Source organism: Scyliorhinus torazame, chromosome 5 (genome assembly GCF_047496885.1).
Source record: "Scyliorhinus torazame isolate Kashiwa2021f chromosome 5, sScyTor2.1, whole genome shotgun sequence".
Lineage (NCBI taxonomy): Eukaryota > Metazoa > Chordata > Chondrichthyes > Carcharhiniformes > Scyliorhinidae > Scyliorhinus > Scyliorhinus torazame.
Genome location: NC_092711.1, coordinates 150,141,114 through 150,163,733, shown reverse-complemented (window position 1 = coordinate 150,163,733; position 22,620 = coordinate 150,141,114). Strand labels below are relative to the sequence as shown.

Below are 22,620 nucleotides of genomic sequence, written 5' to 3'. Positions count from 1 at the left end.
CTCAGCTTGACACATTTATTTGTCTGGCTAAAAGGGTGGTCCGCTTCCTAAGGTTCAGAACTAAAAGGGTTGCTTTCCCCAGAGTTCTCCCTATGTCTGCTTGGGTTTCCTCCGGGTGCTCTGGTTTCCTCCCACAAGTCCCGAAAGACGTACTGTCTGAAAATTTGGACATTCTGAATTCTCCCTCAGTGTATCCGAACAGGCACCAGAATGTGGCGACTAGGGACTTTTCACAATAATTTCATTGCAGTGTTAATGTAAGCCTACTTGTGACAATAAAGATGATGATTATTATTATTATTAGAGTTGGCTAAAATTTAAAGGGACAGTAAATAAATGCTGGACAGAGATATGTCTAGTGTTTTACATGGTACAGATTAGATATAATCATGAAAACAAATTACTGTGGATGCTGGAATCTTAAACAAAAACAGAAAATACTGGACAATCTCAGAAGGTCTGACAGCATCGGTGGAGAGAAAAGGGAACTAATGTTTCGAGTCTGGATGACTCTTTGTTACATTTAGAGAGAACTGGAAATGGGGTCAGATTTGTACTGTATTGGGGGAGGGGTGGAATGGAGCAGTGTGGCTGGATAGGGGCCAGCAATAGGTGGAGATATAGATAAAGATGTTGAGAACAGAAGATAAAAGGAATGCAAATGGTGGTAATTAAGGCTAAGAAGGGTGCTGATAGTGGTACATAAAAAGGTGAGAATGTGTGAATGGCAGAATAAAGGTGAGCAGTGTGTAAAGGGCAACTTGAAATAATTCGAATGGGGGAGGGGAGGAAAATAATGGGGAGGGAAAAAACGATCAATGGAAGAAATGAAAACAAAAATAAATTGAGAGATAAAAATGGGGTAAAGGTGGTGGAGAGTCTGAGGTTGTTGAACTCAATGTTAAGTCCAGAAGGGTGTAACATGCCTAATCGGAAGATGAGGTGCTGTTCCTCCAGTTTGCGCTGGGCTTCACCTGAACATTGCAGCAGGCCAAGGATGGACATGTGGACTGAGAGCAGGACGGTGAGTTGAAATGGCAAACGGCAGGAAGGTCTGGGAACTGCTTGCGGATGGACCGGAGGTGTTCTGCAAAGCCTGGAAAAATATATTCATTTTGCTTCTAGTTTCCACTGCTCTATCACCTCCACATGTCTTTCTCCAACACTTACCTCTCCACCCTTGACCTTTGGGCAGCACGGTAGCATTGTGGATAGCACAATCGCTTCACAGCTCCAGGGTCCCAGGTTCGATTCCGGCTTGGGTCACTGTCTGTGCGGAGTCTGCACATCCTCCCCGTGTGTGCGTGGGTTTCCTCCGGGTGCTCCGGTTTCCTCCCACAGTCCAAGGATGTGCAGGTTAGGTGGATTGGCCATGATAAATTGCCCTTAGTGTCCAAAATTGCCCTTCGTGTTGGGTGGGGTTACTGGGTTATGGGGATAGGGTGACGGTGTTGACCTTGGGTAGGGTGCTCTTTCCAAGAGCCGGTGCAGACTCGATGGGCTGAATCGCCTCCTTCTGCACTGTAAATTCTATGATTCTTTCTGTTTCAATTTCTGAGATAGACTGTCCACAAATATCCATTACAAACCTACCGACTCCCACAGCTACGTCGACTACAGCTCATCACACCCCACATCCTGTAAGGACTCCATCCCATTCTCTCAGTTCCTTCGCCTCCGTCGCATCTGTTCCGATTATGTCACTTTCCAAAACGGTGCTGCTGACATGTCTTCATTCTTCCTTAACCATAGCTTCCCACCCACTGTGGTTGCCGGGGCTGTCAATCGTGTCCGACCCATCTCCCACACCTCTGCCCTCCCCCTCGCTCCTCTCTCCCAGAACCAGGATAGAATCCCCACTGTCCTCATTTTTCACCCCGCCAGTCTCTGCATTGAAGAAATCATCCTCCGCCAGTTCTGCCAACTCCAGCATGACTCCACCACCAAACATATCTTCCCCTCACTCCCCCTGTCAGCATTTGGAATTCTCTACCCCAGAGGACTGTGGAACCTCAGTCATCAAGTATTTTCAAATCAGAGATTGATAACATTTCAAGGGAGTGAAGATATCGAGGGATATGGGGGATAGTGTGGGAAAATTATGCTGAGGTAGATAGGCCAATGTTCCCTTTGGATGGTTGAGCAGGTTTGATGGGCCGAATGGAGATCCAATTTATTATGGTCTCTGTGTCCAGGACAGGATGCAGTGAGCAGGGATCTGTCAATCAGCCTGAATCAGCACCTTCAGGAGAATTGGGAGGGTCAATATTAGATACAGCAAAGTGAGAATGGAGGGAGAGTGTGAGGGATGGAGATTTACAGATGTTGCGGAATGCAAGAGTAAAGAATGTTCCAGAGAAACTAGAATTGTCTGTTCTGAATTTCTATCCTGTACTGACAGTGATGTATTTTATAAATTGTTTTAACAGGAGATTCAAAGAGGAGGAATTACAGACAGAAATCTAATATATGTTCTCTGGATCTGACAGTCACTCAATTCCTTGGGACCTGAATATCATTGGCCTTCGAATCTAGAAGGAGAAATGTTTGCCTCGTCTGTCAACTTCAAAAGATTTTAAAGATCAGTGTGACTGGAAAAACACCAAGTCACACACACCCAAGTGAGAATGTTCCAGAGCACTGACTGTGGAAAGAGCTTTAATCAGTTACACAGTGTGAAAAACTATTGTACTATTCACAGTGGGAAGAGACCATACACTTGTTCTGTGTGTGGACAAAGCCTCAACTGATTGTCCGAACTGGACAGACACGAGGAGACCCAAAACATGGAGAAACCGTGGAAATGTGAGGACTGTGGGAAGAGATTCACAGCACCGTCAGTGCTGGAAATTCATCAACGCATTCACACTGGGAAAAGGCCATTCGCCTGCTCCCAGTGTGGCAAAGGATTCACTCAATTATCTGACCTGCAGAAACACCAGCGAGTTCACACTGGGGAGAGGCCATTCAGTGGTGAAAGGCACATCATCATGGTTGGACAGCTAACACAAAGCTCAACCAGAAACTATGGTTCTTCTTTCTACTGATTCCACTCCGACAAGGGTCACAGCATCTCCAGCCCTCAGCTCTGTTACTGGGCTGTCATTGACATGAGCACCAGAGAGACAGCAAGTTGCCTGAGGCTTAAATGGGAAGTTGAAACTTGCGACTCAAGACCAACTGTGTAAGATTTCTGAAAAGATCAGTAACTTCAAAAGATAAATTCTAAACCCAGTGAACAAACTAAAGAATCATAAGACAAAAACTTCAAGTTTATGAATTTTACTGCAACATACAAACTAGAAACAACAATGCCTTAACACTATTTTTATAAGGAACGTATCCCTTAAACTCTCAATAGAACATTGCCCTTTTACTTTTAACACAATCAAAAATCACACTCCATGGTTACATCATTGAAGTTGTCACTCAATTCTCCTGGAACTAGTCCAATGTGATTCTTTGTTCCTGTGTTTACTTCCATTCTATTCCTTTGCCTGACAGGCAATCCTTAACTCCAGAAGTGTATTTTGCAGTGATGGTGCTCCTGATGATATTCAGGTCCTGATAAATAATAATAATAATCTTTATTGTCATAAGTAGGCTTACATTAACACAGCAATGACATTGCTGTGAAAAGCCCGAGTCGCCACATTCTGGCACCTGTTCGGGTACACTGAGGGAGAATTCAGAATGTCCAAATTACCTAACAGCACACCTCTCGGGACTTGTGGGAGGAAATCGGAGCACCCGGAGGAACCCCACGCAGACACGAGGAGAACGTGCAGACTTCGCACTGTGACCCAAGCCGGGAATCGAACCTGGCACCCTGGAGCTGGGAAGCAACAGTGCTAACCACCGTGCCATCATGCTGCCCATAACCAAGTGACTCTTCCAAATTCTGAAGTCTGTTTTTCGGTAAATCATCATCTAATATCCTGTAAAACAAATGGAAATTAAGAACAGACAATTTTAGTGCCTATGAAATATTCATTCCTCTCTCATTTCTCAAAAGCTGTAAATCGCTATCCAACACACTCTCTCTCCATTCTCACTCTGCTGTATGTAATATTCACCCTACCAATTCTCTAAAGGTGCTGATTCAGACTGACTGGCAGATCCATTCTCACTGCTTTCCACCCTGGACAGAGGCCTGAAATTCTCCATGCAGGCTGCAAGACAGAAATATGTCTATATTACTGAACTCAAAATGTGTGCAACATAGACTGGATTCACTTCCTTTCTCTTCAGTTGCTGCAAGTCACCAATGTCCCCTCAGAATGAGAAAATAAATGGAAAGATAAAGTAGACTTGGAGCGGCTGCTGCCTCTTGTGGGGCATTCGAGAACGAGAGGTAATAGTCTTCGGATAAGAGATACCAAATTCAAAACAGAGTTGAGGAGAAACTGCTTCTCCCAAGGGCTGTGGAATTCACTACCCCAGAGTGTGGTGGAGCTGGGACAGTGAGTAAATTTAGGGTGGAGTTAGACAGATTTTTAATCGGTTGAAGAGTTATGGAGAACTCTCAGGACGGTGGAGTTAAGGCCAGGATGAGATCAGCGATGATCAAATGGCAGAGCAAACTTGATGGGCCAAATGGCCTAATTCTGCTCCTATATCTTATGAACTAATGAAAGGGGGAGACATTGATTTGTTCCCAGATGTTGCCCAGAGGAGGAAGTTTTAGTCTAAAACGCATTGTCCACCCTCCACATTGTGACATCACAAAGATGCTCGTCCTCTAGATCAGCCAATAGGAATAAACCCACTCCGCGGAGACGTCACTGCATTTGAGTGCACTTTTCCCCTCTCCCCTCCGCATCCTCGAGACAAGTTTTCCAGGCAACCGGCTGGCAGTTCCGGCTATCGATAATTCCCTCTCTGACTTCCGGGTGCGGCGATGACCAGCTGAGTCGCACGTTTCGGCAGCTCCCTGTGAAACGGACTTTTGGGCTCTTGATAGGAGCCCCAACGGCAATTTTAATGGCTGAAAACACCGTGCGGTAAACCAGAAGGGTGTTCCCCCTGGACACGGATGGAAAAAGGAGAGGAAAGTGGCCGGATTGCAGCGGATCCTTTGGAACAACGGCAAGGAAGGCAAGCAGAAACCAAGATGGCGTCGGAAGGTGGCAGTTTCATATGGGGCCCTGAACAACAAGAGTTTTTGAAACGCTGCGTGGAGGAGATAAAAAAGGAAAAGAAGAAAGAGTTGTTGGCCCCGATATTACAGGCGATTGAAGGGCTGAAAGAGGAACAAAAGACCCAGGAGCAGGAGCTTCGGGTCGTGAAGGCGAAAGCAGCAGAGAATGAAAACGACATACAGGGCCTGGTGGTGAAGTCGGAGATACAGGAGGCACACCAGAAACGATCTGTGGAGAGGTTGGCGGCACTGGAAAATAACGCAAGGAGGAACAACTTGAGGATTCTTGGCCTTCCTGAAGGTGTGGAGGGGGCGGACGTCGGGGCATATGTGAGCACGATGCTGCACTCGTTAATGGGAGTGGAGGCCCCGACGGGTCCGTTGGAGGTGGAGGGAGCATACCGAGTTATGGTGCGAGGACTGAGAGCAGGAGAAGCTCCCAGAGCCATAGTGGTGAGATTTCTCCGTTTTAAGGATAGAGAAATGGTCCTTAGATGGGCGAAGAAAACTCGGTGTAGTAAATGGGAGAACGCGGTGATCCGCGTCTATCAAGATTGGAGTGCGGAGGTGGCGAGAAGGAGGGCGAGCTTTAATCGGGCCAAAGCGGTACTTCACAAAAAAAAGATAAAGTTTGGAATGCTGCAACCGGCAAGACTGTGGGTCACATATCAAGGGAGGCACCACTACTTTGAGACGGCGGATGAAGCGTGGACTTTTATTGTAGAAGAAAAATTGGAATGAGTGGACTACGAAAATGAACGTTTGGACAAAGTGGTGGGACGAGTGGGGGGGGGGGGGGGGGGCGAAGAGGGATTGTATGATTAATCCTGCGGTATGGTAACTTTTCTTTCTCCAACAGGTGGTGATGGGGGGAGGTGGGGAGGGAGAGGAGATGGGGCGTTGGCCATGGGAGGCGGGGCGAGGGAGAGGCGCGGGCTTGGTTCCCGCGCTATGATAATTATGGCGGGAATAGAGAAGCAGGAAGGAGGGGGCGCCGCACGGGGCGAGCCGTGATCACGGGGGGAAGCCGAGGTCAGCCAGAGTTTGCTGACTTCTGGGAGCAACATGGGGGGAGTAATTACGCTAGCGGGGGGTCTAGCGGGGGGGGGGGGGGGGAGGGGGGAATTACTGGGTTGCTGCTGCTGGGGAAAGGGGGGAGTGGGTGCGGGAAAGGATGGGCGGGGGGGCACCGTCTGGGAGAAATACAGCCGCGTGGGAACTGGGCGAGAAGCTGGAAAAAGATGATGGCTAACCGGCAAGGGGGGGGGGGGGGGGGGTGGGAAGCCCCCCAACTCGGCTGATCACATGGAACGTGAGGGGGCTTAACGGGCCGATAAAGAGGGCACGAGTACTCGCACACCTTAAGAAACTTAAAGCAGATGTGGTCATGTTACAGGAAACGCACCTGAAACTGATAGATCAGGTTAGGTTGCGCAAAGGATGGGTAGGGCAGGTGTTCCATTCGGGGCTGGATGCGAAAAACAGGGGGGTGGCTATATTAGTGGGGAAGCGGGTAATGTTCGAGGCAAAGACTATAGTGGCGGATAACGGGGGCAGATACGTGATGGTGAGTGGCAAATTACAGGGAGAGATGGTGGTGTTGGTAAACGTGTATGCCCCGAATTGGGACGATGCCAATTTTATGAGGCGAATGCTAGGACGCATCCCAGACCTAGAGACCGGAAAGCTGATAATGGGGGGAGACTTTAACACGGTGTTGGAACCAAGGCTGGATAGGTCGAAGTCCAGGACTGGTAGGAGGCCGGCAGCAGCCAAGGTGCTTAAGGATTTTATGGAGCAGATGGGAGGGGTGGACCCGTGGAGATTCAGTAGACCTAGGAGTAAGGAGTTCTCGTTTTTCTCCTATGTCCATAAAGTCTATTCACGCATAGACTTTTTTGTGTTGGGTAGGGCATTGATCCCGAGGGTGAGGGGAACGGAATATACGGCTATAGCCATTTCGGATCATGCCCCACACTGGGTAGACTTGGAGATAGGGGAGGAAACAAGAGGGCGTCCACCCTGGAGAATGGATATGGGACTAATGGCGGATGAGGGGGTGTGCTTAAGGGTGAGGGGATGCATTGAAAAGTACTTGGAACTCAATGACAATGGGGAGGTTCAGGTGGGAGTGGTCTGGGAGGCGTTGAAGGCGGTGGTTAGGGGGGAGCTGATATCAATAAGGACACATAAAGGGAAGCAGGAGAGTAAGGAACGGGAGCGGTTGTTGCAAGAACTTTTGAGGGTGGACAGACAGTATGCGGAAGCACCGGAGGAGGGACTGTATAGGGAAAGGCAAAGGCTGCATGTGGAATTTGACTTGCTGACCACAGGCACTGCAGAGGCACAATGGAGGAAGGCGCAGGGTGTACAGTATGAATATGGAGAGAAGGCGAGCAGATTGCTGGCACACCAATTGAGGAAAAGGGGAGCAGCGAGGGAAATAGGGGGGGTGAGAGACGAAGATGGAGAGACGGAGCGGGGAGCGGAGAGAGTGAATGAAGTGTTTAAGACATTTTATAAAAAATTGTATGAAGCTCAACCCCCGGATGGGAGGGAGAGAATGATGGAGTTTTTGGATCGGCTGGAAATTCCCAAGGTGGAAGAGCAGGAAAGGATGGGATTGGGAGCACAGATCACGGTAGAAGAAGTGGTGAAAGGAATTAGGAACATGCAGACGGGAAAGGCCCCGGGACCGGACGGATTCCCAGTTGAATTTTACAGAAAATATTTGGACTTGCTCGCCCCGCTACTGACGAGGACCTTCAACGAGGCAAAGGAAAGGGGACAACTGCCCCCGACTATGTCAGAAGCAACGATATCGCTTCTTTTAAAGAAGGAAAAGGATCCGCTACAATGCGGGTCCTACAGACCAATCTCCCTCCTCAATGTAGATGCCAAGGTCTTGGCCAAGGTAATGGCAATGAGAATAGAGGAATGTGTCCCGGGGGTGGTTCATGAGGACCAAACTGGGTTTGTGAAGGGGAGACAGCTGAACACGAACATACGGAGGTTGTTAGGGGTAATGATGATGGCCCCACCAGAGGGTGAAACGGAGATAGTAGTGGCGATGGATGCCGAGAAAGCATTTGATAGAGTGGAGTGGGATTATCTGTGGGAGGTGTTGAGGAGATTTGGGTTCGGAGAGGGGTATGTTAGATGGGTGCAGCTGTTGTATAGGGCCCCAGTGGCGAGTGTGGTCACGAATGGACGGGGATCGGCATATTTTCGGCTCCATAGAGGGACAAGGCAGGGATGTCCTCTGTCCCCATTACTGTTTGCACTGGCGATTGAGCCCCTGGCGATAGCGCTGAGAGGTTCCAAGGGATGGAGGGGAATACTTAGGGGAGGAGAAGAACACCGGGTATCTTTATATGCGGATGATCTGCTACTATATGTGGCGGATCCAGCGGAGGGGATGCCAGAAATAATGCGGATACTTGGGGAGTTTGGGGATTTTTCAGGGTATAAATTGAACATGGGAAAGAGTGAGCTGGTTGTGGTGCATCCAGGGGAGCAGAGTAGAGAAATAGAAGACCTACCGTTGAGGAAGGTAACAAGAGACTTTCGTTACCTGGGGATCCAGATAGCTAAGAATTGGGGCACATTGCACAGGCTAAATTTGACGCGGTTGGTGGAACAGATGGAGGAAGATTTCAAGAGATGGGATATGGTAGCATTGTCAATGGCAGGGAGGGTGCAGGCAGTTAAGATGGTGGTCCTCCCGAGATTCCTTTTTGTGTTTCAGTGTCTCCCGGTGGTGATCACGAAGGCTTTTTTCAAAAGGATAGAAAAGAGTATCATGGGTTTTGTTTGGGCCGGGAAGACTCCGAGAGTGAGGAAGGGATTCTTACAGCGTAGTAGGGATAGGGGGGGGGGGGCTGGCACTACCGAGCCTAAGTGAGTATTATTGGGCCGCTAATATTTCAATGGTGAGTAAGTGGATGGGAGAGGAGGAAGGAGCGGCGTGGAAGAGATTAGAGAGGGCGTCCTGTAGGGGGACCAGCCTGCAGGCTATGGTGACAGCCCCATTGCCGTTCTCACCAAGGAACTATACCACGAGTCCGGTGGTGGTAGCTACACTGAAGATTTGGGGACAGTGGAGACGACATAGGGGAAAGACCGGAGCACTGGGGGGGTCCCCGATAAGAAACAACCATAGGTTTGCCCCGGGGGGAATGGATGGGGGATATGGAATGTGGCAAAGAGCAGGTATAACGCAATTGAAAGATCTATTTGTGGATGGGAAGTTTGCGAGTCTGGGAGCGCTGACCGAGAAATATGGGTTGCCCCAAGGGAATGCATTCAGGTACATGCAATTGAGGGCTTTTGCGAGGCAGCAGGTGAGGGAATTCCCGCAGCTCCCGACACAAGAGGTGCAGGACAGAGTCATCTCAAAGAAATGGGTGGGGGACGGTAAGGTGTCGGATATATATAGGGAAATGAGAGACGAAGGGGAGACTATGATGGACGAACTAAAAGGGAAATGGGAAGAAGAGCTAGGGGAGGAGATTGAGGAGGGGATGTGGGCAGATGCCCTAAACAGGGTAAACTCGTCGTCCTCGTGCGCCAGGCTAAGCCTGATTCAGTTTAAGGTATTACACAGGGCACATATGACTGGAACACGGCTCAGTAAATTTTTTGGGGTGGAGGATAGGTGTGCGAGGTGCTCGAGAAGCCCAGCGAATCATACCCATATGTTTTGGTCATGCCCGGCACTACAGGGGTTTTGGATGGGGGTGACAAAGGTGCTTTCGAAAGTAGTAGGAGTCCGGGTCGAACCAGGCTGGGGGTTGGCTATATTTGGGGTTGCACAAGAGCCGGGAGTGCAGGAGGCGAAAGAGGCCGATGTTTTGGCCTTTGCGTCCCTAGTAGCCCGGCGCAGAATATTGCTAATGTGGAAAGAAGCCAAGCCCCCGGGGGTGGAGACCTGGATAAATGATATGGCGGGGTTCATAAAGTTAGAGCGGATTAAGTTCGTCCGAAGGGGGTCGGCTCAAGGGTTTACTAGGCGGTGGCAACCGTTCGTCGAATATCTTGCGGAAAGATAGATAGGGGAGAACAAAGAAGGCAGCAGCAGCGGCCCAGGACTTGGGGGGGGGGGGGGGGGGGATGGGGGGGGGATGGGGGGGGGGGTGTGGCCTGAGACAGGGCAGTTGCCAATTAGGGCTAGTTTTTATTTTTTGTTGTTTGGTATTTATTTATTTGTTGTTGTTTTTGTTTAAATTTAAAAAGGGTCATTATTATCTGTATTGTTACGGTGTTGTGTAGGGGATGCACAGTGTGCTGTGTTGGTTGACCAAAAATTTTCAATAAAATATTATTTTAAAAAAAAGATAATTCCCTCTCCCCAACCCGGGACTGCGCATGCCTCAGGGAGAAGGGACTGTGCGCATGTGCAGAGGGAGCTCACCTCCGGTGACACTGCTGAGTTGTGTCCAATAGGAAGATTGGAGGACCGGAAGGACCCTGCCTCTCCGCCAATCACAGCTCCCCCATTGTCTCAATGCGGAAGCTGGACATGGAGGTTTCTGCCGAGCAAAGCTGTTGTTCCCCCAACCCTGAATGAGCTTGAGCTGCACACAGACTCCTGTCTCCAACATCTGTGAGTAAAACACTTTCTTTTCTCCCCTTTTGCCATTTCTTTTCTCATTCTGACCTTCAATTGGTGACTTGCAAATAACTGTAGAGAAAGGAAGTGAATCCAGGGAGGGTGCAGACTCTGCAAAGCTTGGCCCAGGTCTCTCTCTCTCTAATCTCTTAAAGGCATTGACATCCTTTGCTCCCTCAGCTTGACACATTTATTTGTCTGGCTAAAAGGATGGTCTCTTTCCCAATGTTCACAATTAAAGGGCTGCTTTCCCCTGGAGATGGCTGACATTTAAGCGGACAGTAAACAGGACATAATTCAACCCAGCCAATTCCTTCCCTGTCAGTTTATTTACATCATCAGCAAACTGACGGAAGGAGTCATCAACAGTGCAATCAAATAGCACTTTACTGAGCAATAACCTGTTCGCAGACGCTCAGTTTGGCTTCCGCCAGGGTCACTCAGCTCCTGACCTCATTACAGCTTTCAAACATGGACAAAAGAGCTGAATGCCAGAGGTGAGGTGAGAGTGACTGCCCTTGGCATCAAGGCAGCATTTGATCGAGTATGACATCAAGTAGCCCTAGCTAAACTGGAGTCAATGGGTTGGAGTCATACCTGGCACAAAGGAAGATGGTTGTGATGGTTGGAGGTCAATCATCTCAGTTCCAGGAGTTCCTCAGGGCACATTCCCAGACCCAACCATCTTTAGCTGCTTCATCAATGACCTCCCTTCCATCATAAGGTGAGAAGTGGGGATGTTTGCCAATGACTGCACAATGTTCAGCATCATTCGCGACAACTCAGATAATGAAGCAGTCCATTCCAAATGCAGCAAGACCGGGACAGTATCCAGATGTGGGCTGATAAGTGGCAAGTTACATTTGTGCTACACAAGTACCAGGCAGTGACTATCTCCTACAAAGGAGAATCTAACCACCGCCCCTTGACATTCAGCAGCATTACCATCGCTGAATCCCCACAACCAAGATCCTGAGGGTTACCATTGATCAGAAACTGAACTGGACCAGTCATATTAATACGGTGGCCACCAGGGCAGGTCAAAGACTACAGTGAGTAACGCACCTCCTGACCCCCAAAGCCTGTCCACCATATACAAGGTACAAGTCAGGTGTGTAATAGAATAATCACCACTTGCCTGGTTGAGTGCAGCTCCAACAACACTCAAGATGCTGCTCTACACCATCCAGAACAAAGCAGCCTGCTTGACTGCTCCCCATTCCACAAATATTCACCACTGGCAAACTGTGGCAGCCGTGTATACCATCTATAATGTGCACTGCAGTAACTCACCAAGGTTCCTCAGACAGCACCTTCCAAACCCACAACCACTACTATCTAGAAGGACAGGAGCAACAGATACCTGGGAACCCCACGACCTGGAGGTTCACTCACCAGACGGACTTTGAAATATATCGCCCTTCCTTCATTGTTGCTGGGGCGACATCCTGGAACTCCTTCCCTGACAGCACAGGGGATGTACCTACAACTCAAGGACTACAGCGGTTCAAGAAGGCAACTCATTACCACCTTCTGAAGGGCAACTAGGGATGGGCAATAAATGCTGGCCTGATCATCGATGTCCACACCCCGTAAATTAATTTTTAAAAATGTTATATCGGATAGAGATATATCTAGTGTTATATGGTATGTATTATATATATTATTGATGGTTGTGTCATAAAATACATGTATTATTATTTCTAGTTTTGTAAATAGTACTGTATCTACATTATATATTTCCAGTCATACAGCCATTGCAGCACTGACAGAATCCATTTGGGAACGCAAGTCAATGCTGACTCTCTGTACAGCAATCCAGTCAGTCCCATTCCCCCTCGATATCCCTGTTCCCCTGAAAGTTTATTTTCTTCATTTTTTATTTTGAATTATTGATCATCTCGACTTCCACAACCCTTGTTGGCAGTGGGTTCCTGCTCATGACCACTCCGTGACTAAATAAACTTCTTCCTCAGGATCATCCCATCTAATCAGTAAATATACTTAGATGGAGATTCTCTACTTTTATACAGGTTGTAATGAGTTTAGATTTGTTGATCAGCACCTTGATGAGAATTGGGAGGGAAAGGAAGTGAATCCAGTCCGTATATTACACACATTTTTCGTCCAGTAACATAGACATATATCTGCCTGGCAGCCTCTGTGTCCAGGACAGGAAGCAGTGAGCATGGGTCTGTCAATCAGCCTGAATCAGCACCTTCAGGAGAGTTGGGAGGGTGAATATTAGATACAGCAGAGTGAGAATGGAGGGAGTGTGTGTGGGACGGAGATTTAGAGCATTTCAGGGAAAGTGAGAGAGGAAAGAATGTTCGATAGAAACTAGAATTGTCTGTTCTGAATTTCTATCCTGTACTGACAGTGATAATTTTTGAAAAATCTTTTTGCAGGAAGTTAAAACGAGAGGAGTTTGAGGCCGATATCTCAAACTAAATATCACGTCAGGAACTGACTGAGTCACTCAATTCTTGGGAACCGAATATCATCGACCTTTGAATTTAGAAGGAGAAATGTTTGTCTATTCTGTCTGCTTCAAGAGATTTTAAACATCGGTGTGTCTGGAAAAACACTGCGACACACACACACACACACCCGTGTGAGAATGTTACAGAGCACTGACTGTGGAAAGAGCTTTAACCAGTGATACATCCTGAAAAAATACTACACCATTCACAGCAGGGAGAGACTGTATAGGTGTTCTGTGTGGACGAGGCTTCAACTGATCGTCCAACGTGGTGAGACGCAAGATCACCCAGACCATGGAGAAACCATGGAAATGTGAGGACTGTGAGAAGGGATTCAAAGGCCCCTCTGGGCTGGAATGGCATCAACGCAGTCACACTGGAGAGAGGCCGTTCACCTGCTCTGTGTGTGGGAAGGGATTCAGAGCCGCACACGAGCTGGCAAGGCATCAACGCAGTCACACTGGAGAGAGACCTTTCACCTGCTCTCAGTGTGAAAAGGGATTCACTGACATTGGCAACCTGCGGAGACACGAACGAGTTCACACTGGGGAGAGGCCATTCACCTGCACTGTGTGTGATAAGGGATTCACTCGGTTATGCAACCTGCAGAGCCACCAGAGACTTCACACCAGGGAGGGGCCATTCATCAGCACTGTGTGTGGGAAGGGATTCACTCAGTTATCCTATCTGGAGAACCACCAGCGAGTTCGCACTGGGGAGAGGCCATTCACCTGCACTGTGTGTGGGAAGGGATTCACTCAGCTGTCCCATCTGGAGAACCACCAACGGGTTCACACCGGGGAGAGGCCATTCACCTGCACTGTGTGTGATAAGGCATTCACTCGGTTATCCCACCTGAAGAGACACCAGAGCGCTCACACCGGGGAGAGGCCATTCATCTGCTCTGTGTGTGATAAGGGATTCACTCAGTTATCCAACCTGCAGACACACCAGCGACTTCACACCGGGGAGAGACCATTCATCTGCTCTGTGTGTGATAAGGGATTCACTCAATTATCCGGCTTGCGTAGCCACAATGTCACTCACACCAAGAGCAGGCCCTTTAAATGCTCTGACTGCACGATGAGTTTCAAAAGCTCACAGTTACTGATGTCCCACCAGTGCATTCATTCTGAGGAGAGACGGTTCAGCTGCTTTCACTGCACAAAGACGTTTCGAACATCATCCACATTGCGGAGACACCAGCGAGTCCACACTGGGGAGAGTTGATTCACCTGCTCTGATTGTGGGAGGAGATTCCGTGATTCATCTGCCCTGTTGACACACCAGCGAGTTCACACTGGAAAGAAGCCATTCACCTGCTCTCATTGTGGGGAGGGATTCACTCAGTCATCCAACATGCTGTGACACCAAAGGGTTCACAAGTGATGACGGGTTGGATTCTGCTGTTATTCCTGCTGTTCATCACATCCAGGACTGAACCTGGAGTGGGTGGAGGGGTTTGTCTCCTCGTCAACTCCTGGTGCTCGGATGTGGCGACCCTGGCGAACTACTGCTCCCCGGACCTGGAATACCCGACTGTGAAGTGCCGTCCATACTACCTTCCACGGAGTTCACTTCTGCCATCATCACGGTGGTCTACATCCCACCCCAGGCGGAAGTGAAGACGCTGCTTGATGAATTGTAAGCGCTATAAATAACAATGAAGCAGAATACCCGGAGGCCTTGTTCATCGTGGCCGGAGACTTCAACCAGGCCAACCTCGAGTGTACTGCCAAAATTCCACCAACTCATCTCTTGTCCCAACAGGGGCCCCAACATCCTTGACCATTGCCACACAAACATCAAGGGCGCCTGATGATCCATCCCCTGACCGCACTTCGGAAAATCGGACCACACGATGGTGCTCCTTCTCCCAGCATACAAGCAGAAACTTAAGCGGAGAATCCAGTTGAGAAGGTTGTGCAAATGCTGGTCTGAGGCAACAGAAGAGCTCCTGCGTGTCTGCTTGGAGTCAGTGGGCTGGTCCATATTCAAGAACTCAGCAGCCAACCTAGACGAGTATGCCAGCACCGTCACAGACTTCATCAGTTAGTGTAGAAGATTGTGTGCAAAAGAAGGTAGTCTGTACGTTACCCAACCAGAATCCATGGTTTAATTGGGAGATTCACTCCCGACTGAAGGTGTACAAGGCAGGCAACCCTGACCTATTCAAATCTATATATGACCTCCGCAAAGCCATCAGGGACTCCAAGTGACAATACCAGACTAAGCTAGAGTCACAGACTAACAACAGGGACTCTTGTAGGTTGTGGTAAGGTTTAAACAACATGAAATGAAAATGAAAATTGCTTATTGTCACAAGTCGGCTTCAATGAAGTTACTGTGAAAAGCCCCTAGTCGCCACATTCCGGCGCCTGTTCGGGGAGGCTGGTACAGGAATTGAACCATGCTGCTGGCCTGCCTTGGTCTGCTTTCAAAGCCAGCGATTTAGCCCAGTGCTAAACAGCCCAGCTAAACATAATGGGCTACAAAGTAAAGTCGAGTAGAATCTTCAGCAACAGCACACCCCTTCCCAACAAACTCAATGTATTTGATGCTCGTTTCGAGCAGGAAACCAACAAACGGTTGTCAACTGCCCCAGCAGCCTTGGACACACCCATGCCCACCATCACAGCCTCTGAAGTCAGATTGGCCTTCTTGAAAGTGAACCCTCGGAAAGCGATGGGTCCTGACGGGATCCCAGATCGCGCACCCAGATCCTGCGCTGACCCTCTGGCAGGTGTGTTCGCGGACATCTTCAATCTCTCCCCACTAGATTCCGAGGTTCCCACCTGCGTCAAGAAGACCACCATCATACCGATGCCAAAGGAGAACCAGGCAATGTGCCTCAACGACTACCATCCGGTGGCCTTGACACCGATCATTATGGTGTGCTTCGAGAGGTTAGCCATGACTCACATCCAACTCCAGACTCCCAGAGTGCCTTGATCCACTGTAATTTGCATACCGCCTCAACGGTCCACAGCAGACGCCTTCTCCCTGGCCCTACACTCATCCCTGCAGCATTTCAACAACAAGGACTCCTACGTCAGACTCCTATTCATTAACTACAGCTGTGCCTTCAACACCATAATCCCAGCCAAGCTCACATCAAAACTCCAAAACCTAGGACTTGGCTCCTCCCTCTGCAACTGGATCCTCAACTTCCTGACCCATAGACCACAATCAGTAAGGATAAACAACAACAACTCCACGATAGTCCTCAATACGAGGGCCCCACAAGGTTGCGTACTTAGCTCCTATACTCCCTGTACACGCACGACTGTGGCAAATTTTGGCTCCCGCTCCATCTATGAGTTTGCTGATGACACGACCGTAGTGGGTCGGATCTCAAACAACAATGGGTCAGTGTACAGGAGGGAGATAGAGAACCTAGTGGCATGGTGTAACGACAACAACCTCTCCCTCAATGTCAGCAACACTAAGGAGCTGGTCATTTACTTCAGGAAGCAAAATATCGTACACACCCCTGTCTGCATCAATGGTGCTGAGGTGGAGCTGGTTGACAGCTTCAAATTCCGAGGTGTGCACATCACCAACAATCTGTCCTGGTCCACCAACATCAACACGACGACCAAGAAAGTACAACGGCGCCTATACTTCCTCAGGAAACTAAGGAAATTCAGCATGTCCACATTGAATCTTACCTTTTATTACAGATATACCATAGAAAGCATCCTATCTGGCTGCAGCACAGCCTGGTATGGCAACTGCTCGGCCCAAGACCGTAAGAAACTACAGAGAACACAGCCCAGTCCATCACACAAACCCGCCTCCCATCCATTGACTCTGTCTACAACTCCCACTGCCTTGGGAAAGCAGGCAGCGTAATCAAAGACCTCTCCCACCCAGGTTATTTTCTCTTCCATCAGGCAGGTGATACAAAAGTCTGAGAACACGAACGAACATATTCAAAAACAGCTTCTTCCCCGCTGTTACCAGACTCCTGAATGACCCTCTTATGGACTGAACTGATCTCTCCACACATCTTCTATGCTGAGTAGCACTACACTCCGTATGCTTCACCCGATGTCTATGTATTTATATTGTGTATTTCAGAAGTTCATAAGATATAGGAGCAGAATTAGGCCATTCGGCCCATCAAGTTTGCTCTGCCATTCTATCATGACTGATATGTTCCTCATCTGCTACCTACAATGTTGCTGGATTGCAAAATGAGCCAGATCATCTCCTCCCTGGAACACATGACATAGGAGCGGGAGTGGGCAATTTAGCCTCCCGATCCTAACACCCTCAATGTGATTATGGCTGATCCTGGCCTCAACTCCACTGTCCTGCCCATTCTCCAAAACCTCCGTATGTCCTTTGTTTTTTCATGTCTAGAATGATCTGTCTGGACTGTACGCAGAACAATACTTTTCACTGTACCTCGGTGCACGTGACAAATCTAAATCAAACCTTGTTCATTCTGACACTTGGTGAAGTGGGAGGGTCGGAGGGTATCTTTCTGCTGGACTGGCCGGTCTCACAACTTTGCTCCCAGTGGGCTGATGGTCTTTGATCCGGGGAGTGCACATTTCCACTGAAATGATCCACAGAAACTGATGAAGGACATTTATTTTATCCTGGATAGTAAATAGTGTTTTCCCCCCACTACAGGTAGATCTAAAATAAATACATTTGTTTCTGTTCCATTGAGTCTACAGCACAGGGCCAGGCCTGTCGGCTCAATTGGGCTCTGTCAGTAGATGCTCCACATGAGCTTCCACCCAGCCCTCTTCATCTCCCCCCATCAGCATATCCTTCTATTCCTTTCTCCCTCATGTATGTGTCTAGCTTCCCCTTCAATGTATTCATGCTGTTCACCTCAACCACTTGCTGTGGTAGTGAGTTCCACATTCTCACCACTCGCTGGGTAAAGAGGTTTCTCGTCAAATCCCTATTGGATTATTGAACCCCTTCATCATCTTAAAGACTTCCATCCCGTCACCCTTCAGTCTTCTCTTTTCTGGAGAAAAGCAGCCCCAGCCTTTCCTGAGGGTGAAATACTCTCAGTTCTGGTATTATTGTTGTGAATCTTTGTTGCACCTTCTCCGCTGCCTCGATTTCCTTTTTCTAAATGGAGATCACAAATGTTGACAGTGCTCCCAGTGTAGTCTAACCCTGGTTCTAAACAAGTTGGCATAACCTCCCTGCTTTTCAATTCTATCCCTCCAGAATGGAATCCTATATATGGGCCCCACACCTTAGGAAAGATGTGACATTCTCAGAGAGGATGCAGAGGAGATTTATGAGAATGGACCAGGGATGAGGGACTTCAGTTAGTTAGAGAGACTGGAGCAGCTGAAATTGTTCGATTAGAGCCATGAGGGCACAGAAGGAGGCCATACAGCCCATCGATTCCCTGTTGGCTCTGGAGCAAACCAGTCAGTCCCACTGCCCTGTTCTATCCCTGTAGCCCTGCAATTTAGTTCCCTTAAATGTCAATCCAATTTTTATTTGAAATCCTCCATTGTCTTCATTTCCACCCCCTCACAGGCAGCGAGTTCCAGATCATTACCATTTGCTGCATCAAAATATTCTCCCTCACATCCCCCACTGCCCCCCCCCCCCACATCTCTTACCCAAAACCTGAAATCTGTGTCCCCTTCATCCTTGTCCCATCAGCTTTTCTTTATCCATCTTACCTAAACCTGTCATAGTCTTGACCACCTCTATCAAATCTCCCCTCAATCTCCTTTGCTCCAAGGTGAACAATCCCAGCCTGACATGAACAAACAAACAGAATATGTTAATACCTGGGATCAGATGGGAATGTTTAATTTCTGTTTGAAAGATACTGGGAATATTGTCCTGGACAATAAATGATTGGAATACTTTACCTTGGGTGTGGTTGAATGGAATATATCAATCTGATATCCTGCTACGTTCTACTGAAAGTCTGGAATGTGTAGATGGGATGAATAAGTTGATCACTTTCTCCTGGAAATATTTACATCCTGACCCATGAACTTTGTTTTAAAGAAATCCACATTTGAAAGCCCGGCCACGACATGAAATATCAGCACCATAACAGGGGAGATAAGAAAGACAGACACTCACATTGATCTTTTCATCAGCGCATCTGAGAGTTAAGTATATGTGACATGATTTTGGGATACCGGTGTGGGTGTGCAGTTGTGATTTGTTACATGTGAAAAATAACAAGCCTAAATTCATGGTGAAATGGACTGAAGACCGAGTCCCAAACGCACACAGCTACTGGAGACACAGCAGGAGATGAAATGGTTAATGTGGCCAGGGGATTGAGACACCATTGTGACATCATCAAGACATTGACACACTCCAGAGAGAAACTGACTTTAAAACAACCAGGATAGAATTAAACACACTGGACATGGTCAAAGTGGGAGTGAAATTAAAGTGATAATGGGACAATGAAGGGTTTGGGAGAAATAATACTGAGTAAGAACTGTCCACAAAGAGAGAGCTGGAGAATCTTTCACATCCATGTTTGATTTGTTCCTTGAAGCATCTGTCCCAATGTAACTGAGAACTCACGGCGCTAATTCAGGAGAAGAGAAGATGGAGTAGATGTTACCCCAGGCGGAGCCAGAACAGAAATGGAAAATAATGAAGTGACATTGAGTGAGGGGTCAGAAAGACTCTTTCACCCCCCCCCCCCCCCCCACCCCCACCAACACACCCTCTAGGTGTGCACTGTAAGATTCCTGGAGGACCCCCTACTTCAGGTTTTATTGCTAATTAGTGAACATTAAATTAAATTGTATGACTGGCTGTGGATTTATTTTGAATTTGATTGTTCCATTTCTCCTGTTTTTATTCCTGTTGTGATTACGCTCTGGGTAAGGATGGTTGACAGGTGACAGGATGGGAAATTGTGGTTTGGGTCTTCACTGACCAAATGTTTTATTGATCTGAAAGGTGTAAAAGGGACCAAACTCCAGCAGAAATCGAGCAGAGCTGAGAACAGACGACTTGCTGTGTGGGAACAGGGAGATAAACAGCTCCCAGAGGACAGAGAAAACAAGAGTGCCTGGAATCCTGGACAACATCTGGGTGTCAAGGCCACCATGATTTCACTGCTTGGCATGGGAATGCTGACTCCCTGTACCGGGGATGGAGCGTGGGGAAGACAATTGTTTGAGAGTTTGACGTGGCTTGGGCGGGTACAGATGGTTCAATGACAGGCTTTGTAATTAGTCCATGTGTAAGGATTCTTTTTAAAATCCTTGTCTGATCCATGTCTCCCTTTTTATTACTGCCTTGCTCACTGCTGCACCATTGCAGATTCGGGGTTTGAACTACAGACTTTGGAACCCCCCCCCGGCTGCAAGCTGTCAGTTGAACTGACCAAAGGGATTCCCCTCTGTGCTGTGTGGTAGGGTCCCGTGGTGTCATTTTGATGGACTTGACGAGAAGTCAATCAGCTCTTCTAAAATTCCGAGATTTATCCCATTCTTCATTGTGATTGGTGGAACCCTTCAGAAACGTCAGAAGCTCGGTGTTCATAAAGCGGGGTGCCACTCTCCTCACTGCCATCTTGTTGGCTAGGATGGTGTGTATGTGGAGTGAAGTGTGTTTATGCAGCTTGTCAGCCTCCCGAGTGTCAATCGTTAATCCAGCAAATCCGGCACCGTTTCTCATTGGAATGGATTGAGTTCCATGTGGTGCTGATCCTGGCCCCTCAACAGTCGTTGAATCGGACCAGGTGCGGCATCAGTTTTGCAATCGTAGAACTCGCGAATCCTGCCCCGGCATCAACATTTAGTCTCAGGAGTGGAGAATTTAGCTAAATAAATTTCCCAAAGTTAGAGATCCAAGGAACTAGGGGGAATGAGGAATAAAGGATTACTAAGAGGGGGGGGGGGGGGGGGGGAGGGAAGGTCAGGGAACCAAGAGGTGAAGTAATCAGTGGGAAGCGTAGCTGCTTAGGAATACAAAAAAGCACGAAAATACAAAACTAAGGAGAGGTTACGATAGTCCCCATCCCACAAAATATGACAGTGTATGGAAAGGCTCAGTAAACTAAGGTCCACCACACTAAGAAAACAAAAAGGGACGGTCAATAGAGAATTAAAGGTGCTATATTTAAATGCGCACAGTGTACGGAACAAGGTAGATGAACTTGTGGCCCAGATTGTGACTGGCAGGTATGATGTGGTAGGCATCACAGAGACGTGGTTGCAGGGGGTTCAGGACTGGCATTTAAACATCCAGGGATTCACAACCTATCGAAAAGACAGAGGGGGCGGGGTTGCCTTGTTAATTCGGAATGAAATTGAATCAATAGCACTAAACGACATGGGGTCGGATGATGTGGAGTCTGTGTGGGTAGAGTTGAGGAACCACAAAGGCAAAAAAAACATAATGGGAGTTATCTACAGGCCTCCTAACAGTGGTCAGGACCGGAGGCACAAAATGCACCACAAAATAGAAAGTTAATGTCAGAAAGGCAAGGTCACAGTGATCATGGGGGACTTCAATATGCAGGTGGACTGGGTAAATAATGCTGCCAGTGGACTCAAGGAAAGGGAATTCATTGAATGTTTACAGGAGGGCTTTTTGGAACAGCTTGTGATGGAGCCCACGAGGGAACAGGCCATTCTGGACTTAGTGTTATGTATGAGCCAGACTTGATTAAAGATCTTAAAGTAAGGGAACACTTAGGAGGCAGTGATCATAATATGGTAGAATTCAATCTCCAATTTGAAAGAAAGAAGGTAGAATCAGATGTAAAGGTGTTACAGTTAAATAAAGGTAACTACAGGGGCATGAGGGAGGAACTGACGAAAATCGACTGGGAGCAGAGCCTAGTGGGAAAGACAGTAGAACAGCAATGGCAGGAGTTTCTGGGAGTAATTGAGGACACAGTACAGAGGTTCATCCCAAAGAAAAGAAAGGTTATCAGAGGGGGGATTAGGCAGCCATGGCTGACAAAGGAAGTTAGGGAATGCATCAAAGCAAAAGAGAAAGCCTATAATGTGGCAAAGAGTAGATCATAGAATGTTTCATCATAGTAGTGGGAAGTCAGAAGATTGGGAAGGCTACAAAAACAAACAGAGGATAACAAAGAGAGAAATAAGGAAAGAGAGGATCAATTATGAAGGTAGGCTAGCCAGTAACATTAGGAATGATAGTAAAAGTTTCTTTAAATACATTAAAAACAAACGGGAGGCAAAAGTAGTCTTAGGGCAGCACGGTGGCGCAGTGGATTAGCCCTGTTGCCTCATGGCGCCAAGGTCCCAGGTTCGATCCCGGCCCTGGGTTACTGTGTGTGTGGAGTTTGTACATTCTCCCCGTGTCTGCGTGGGATTCGCCCCCACAACCCAAAGATGTGCAGGGTAGGTGGATTGGCCACGCTAAATTGCCCCTTAATT

The 22,620-nt window shown here is 48.0% G+C and overlaps 1 protein-coding gene and 1 long non-coding RNA gene across 4 annotated transcripts; one reads left to right on the top strand and one right to left on the bottom strand.

Moving 5' to 3' along the window:
- Nucleotides 1-3,266: 3,266 nt before the first annotated feature.
- On the bottom strand, nucleotides 3,267-4,875 carry LOC140420084 (uncharacterized). The gene is made up of 4 exons (XR_011946177.1): nucleotides 4,770-4,875; nucleotides 4,082-4,172; nucleotides 3,707-3,938; nucleotides 3,267-3,564 (listed from the first exon to the last, which is right to left on the bottom strand). It is a non-coding gene; the product is annotated as an uncharacterized lncRNA (long non-coding RNA).
- Nucleotides 4,876-10,650: 5,775 nt separating this feature from the next.
- LOC140420078 (uncharacterized) lies at nucleotides 10,651-20,480 on the top strand. Of its 3 annotated transcripts, none has more exons than XR_011946176.1 (3): nucleotides 10,651-10,745; nucleotides 13,160-17,575; nucleotides 19,244-20,480. XR_011946176.1 is itself a non-coding variant. In XM_072504100.1 (2 exons), exon 2 carries the CDS (start codon nucleotides 13,529-13,531, stop codon nucleotides 14,462-14,464), a length of 936 nt encoding a protein of 311 aa, XP_072360201.1. In that variant the 5' UTR covers nucleotides 10,651-10,745; nucleotides 13,160-13,528; the 3' UTR covers nucleotides 14,465-17,911. The 3 variants fall into 3 exon arrangements, 1 of the variants encoding a protein (XP_072360201.1); XR_011946175.1 differs by having other exon boundaries at nucleotides 13,160-17,878; XM_072504100.1 differs by lacking the exon at nucleotides 19,244-20,480 and having other exon boundaries at nucleotides 13,160-17,911.
- Nucleotides 20,481-22,620: the final 2,140 nt, after the last annotated feature.

Coding starts and splice junctions, on each gene's coding strand:
- LOC140420078 (XM_072504100.1), top strand. CDS start 13,529: ATGGAGAAACCATGGAAATGTGAGGACTGTGAGAAGGGATTCAAAGGC.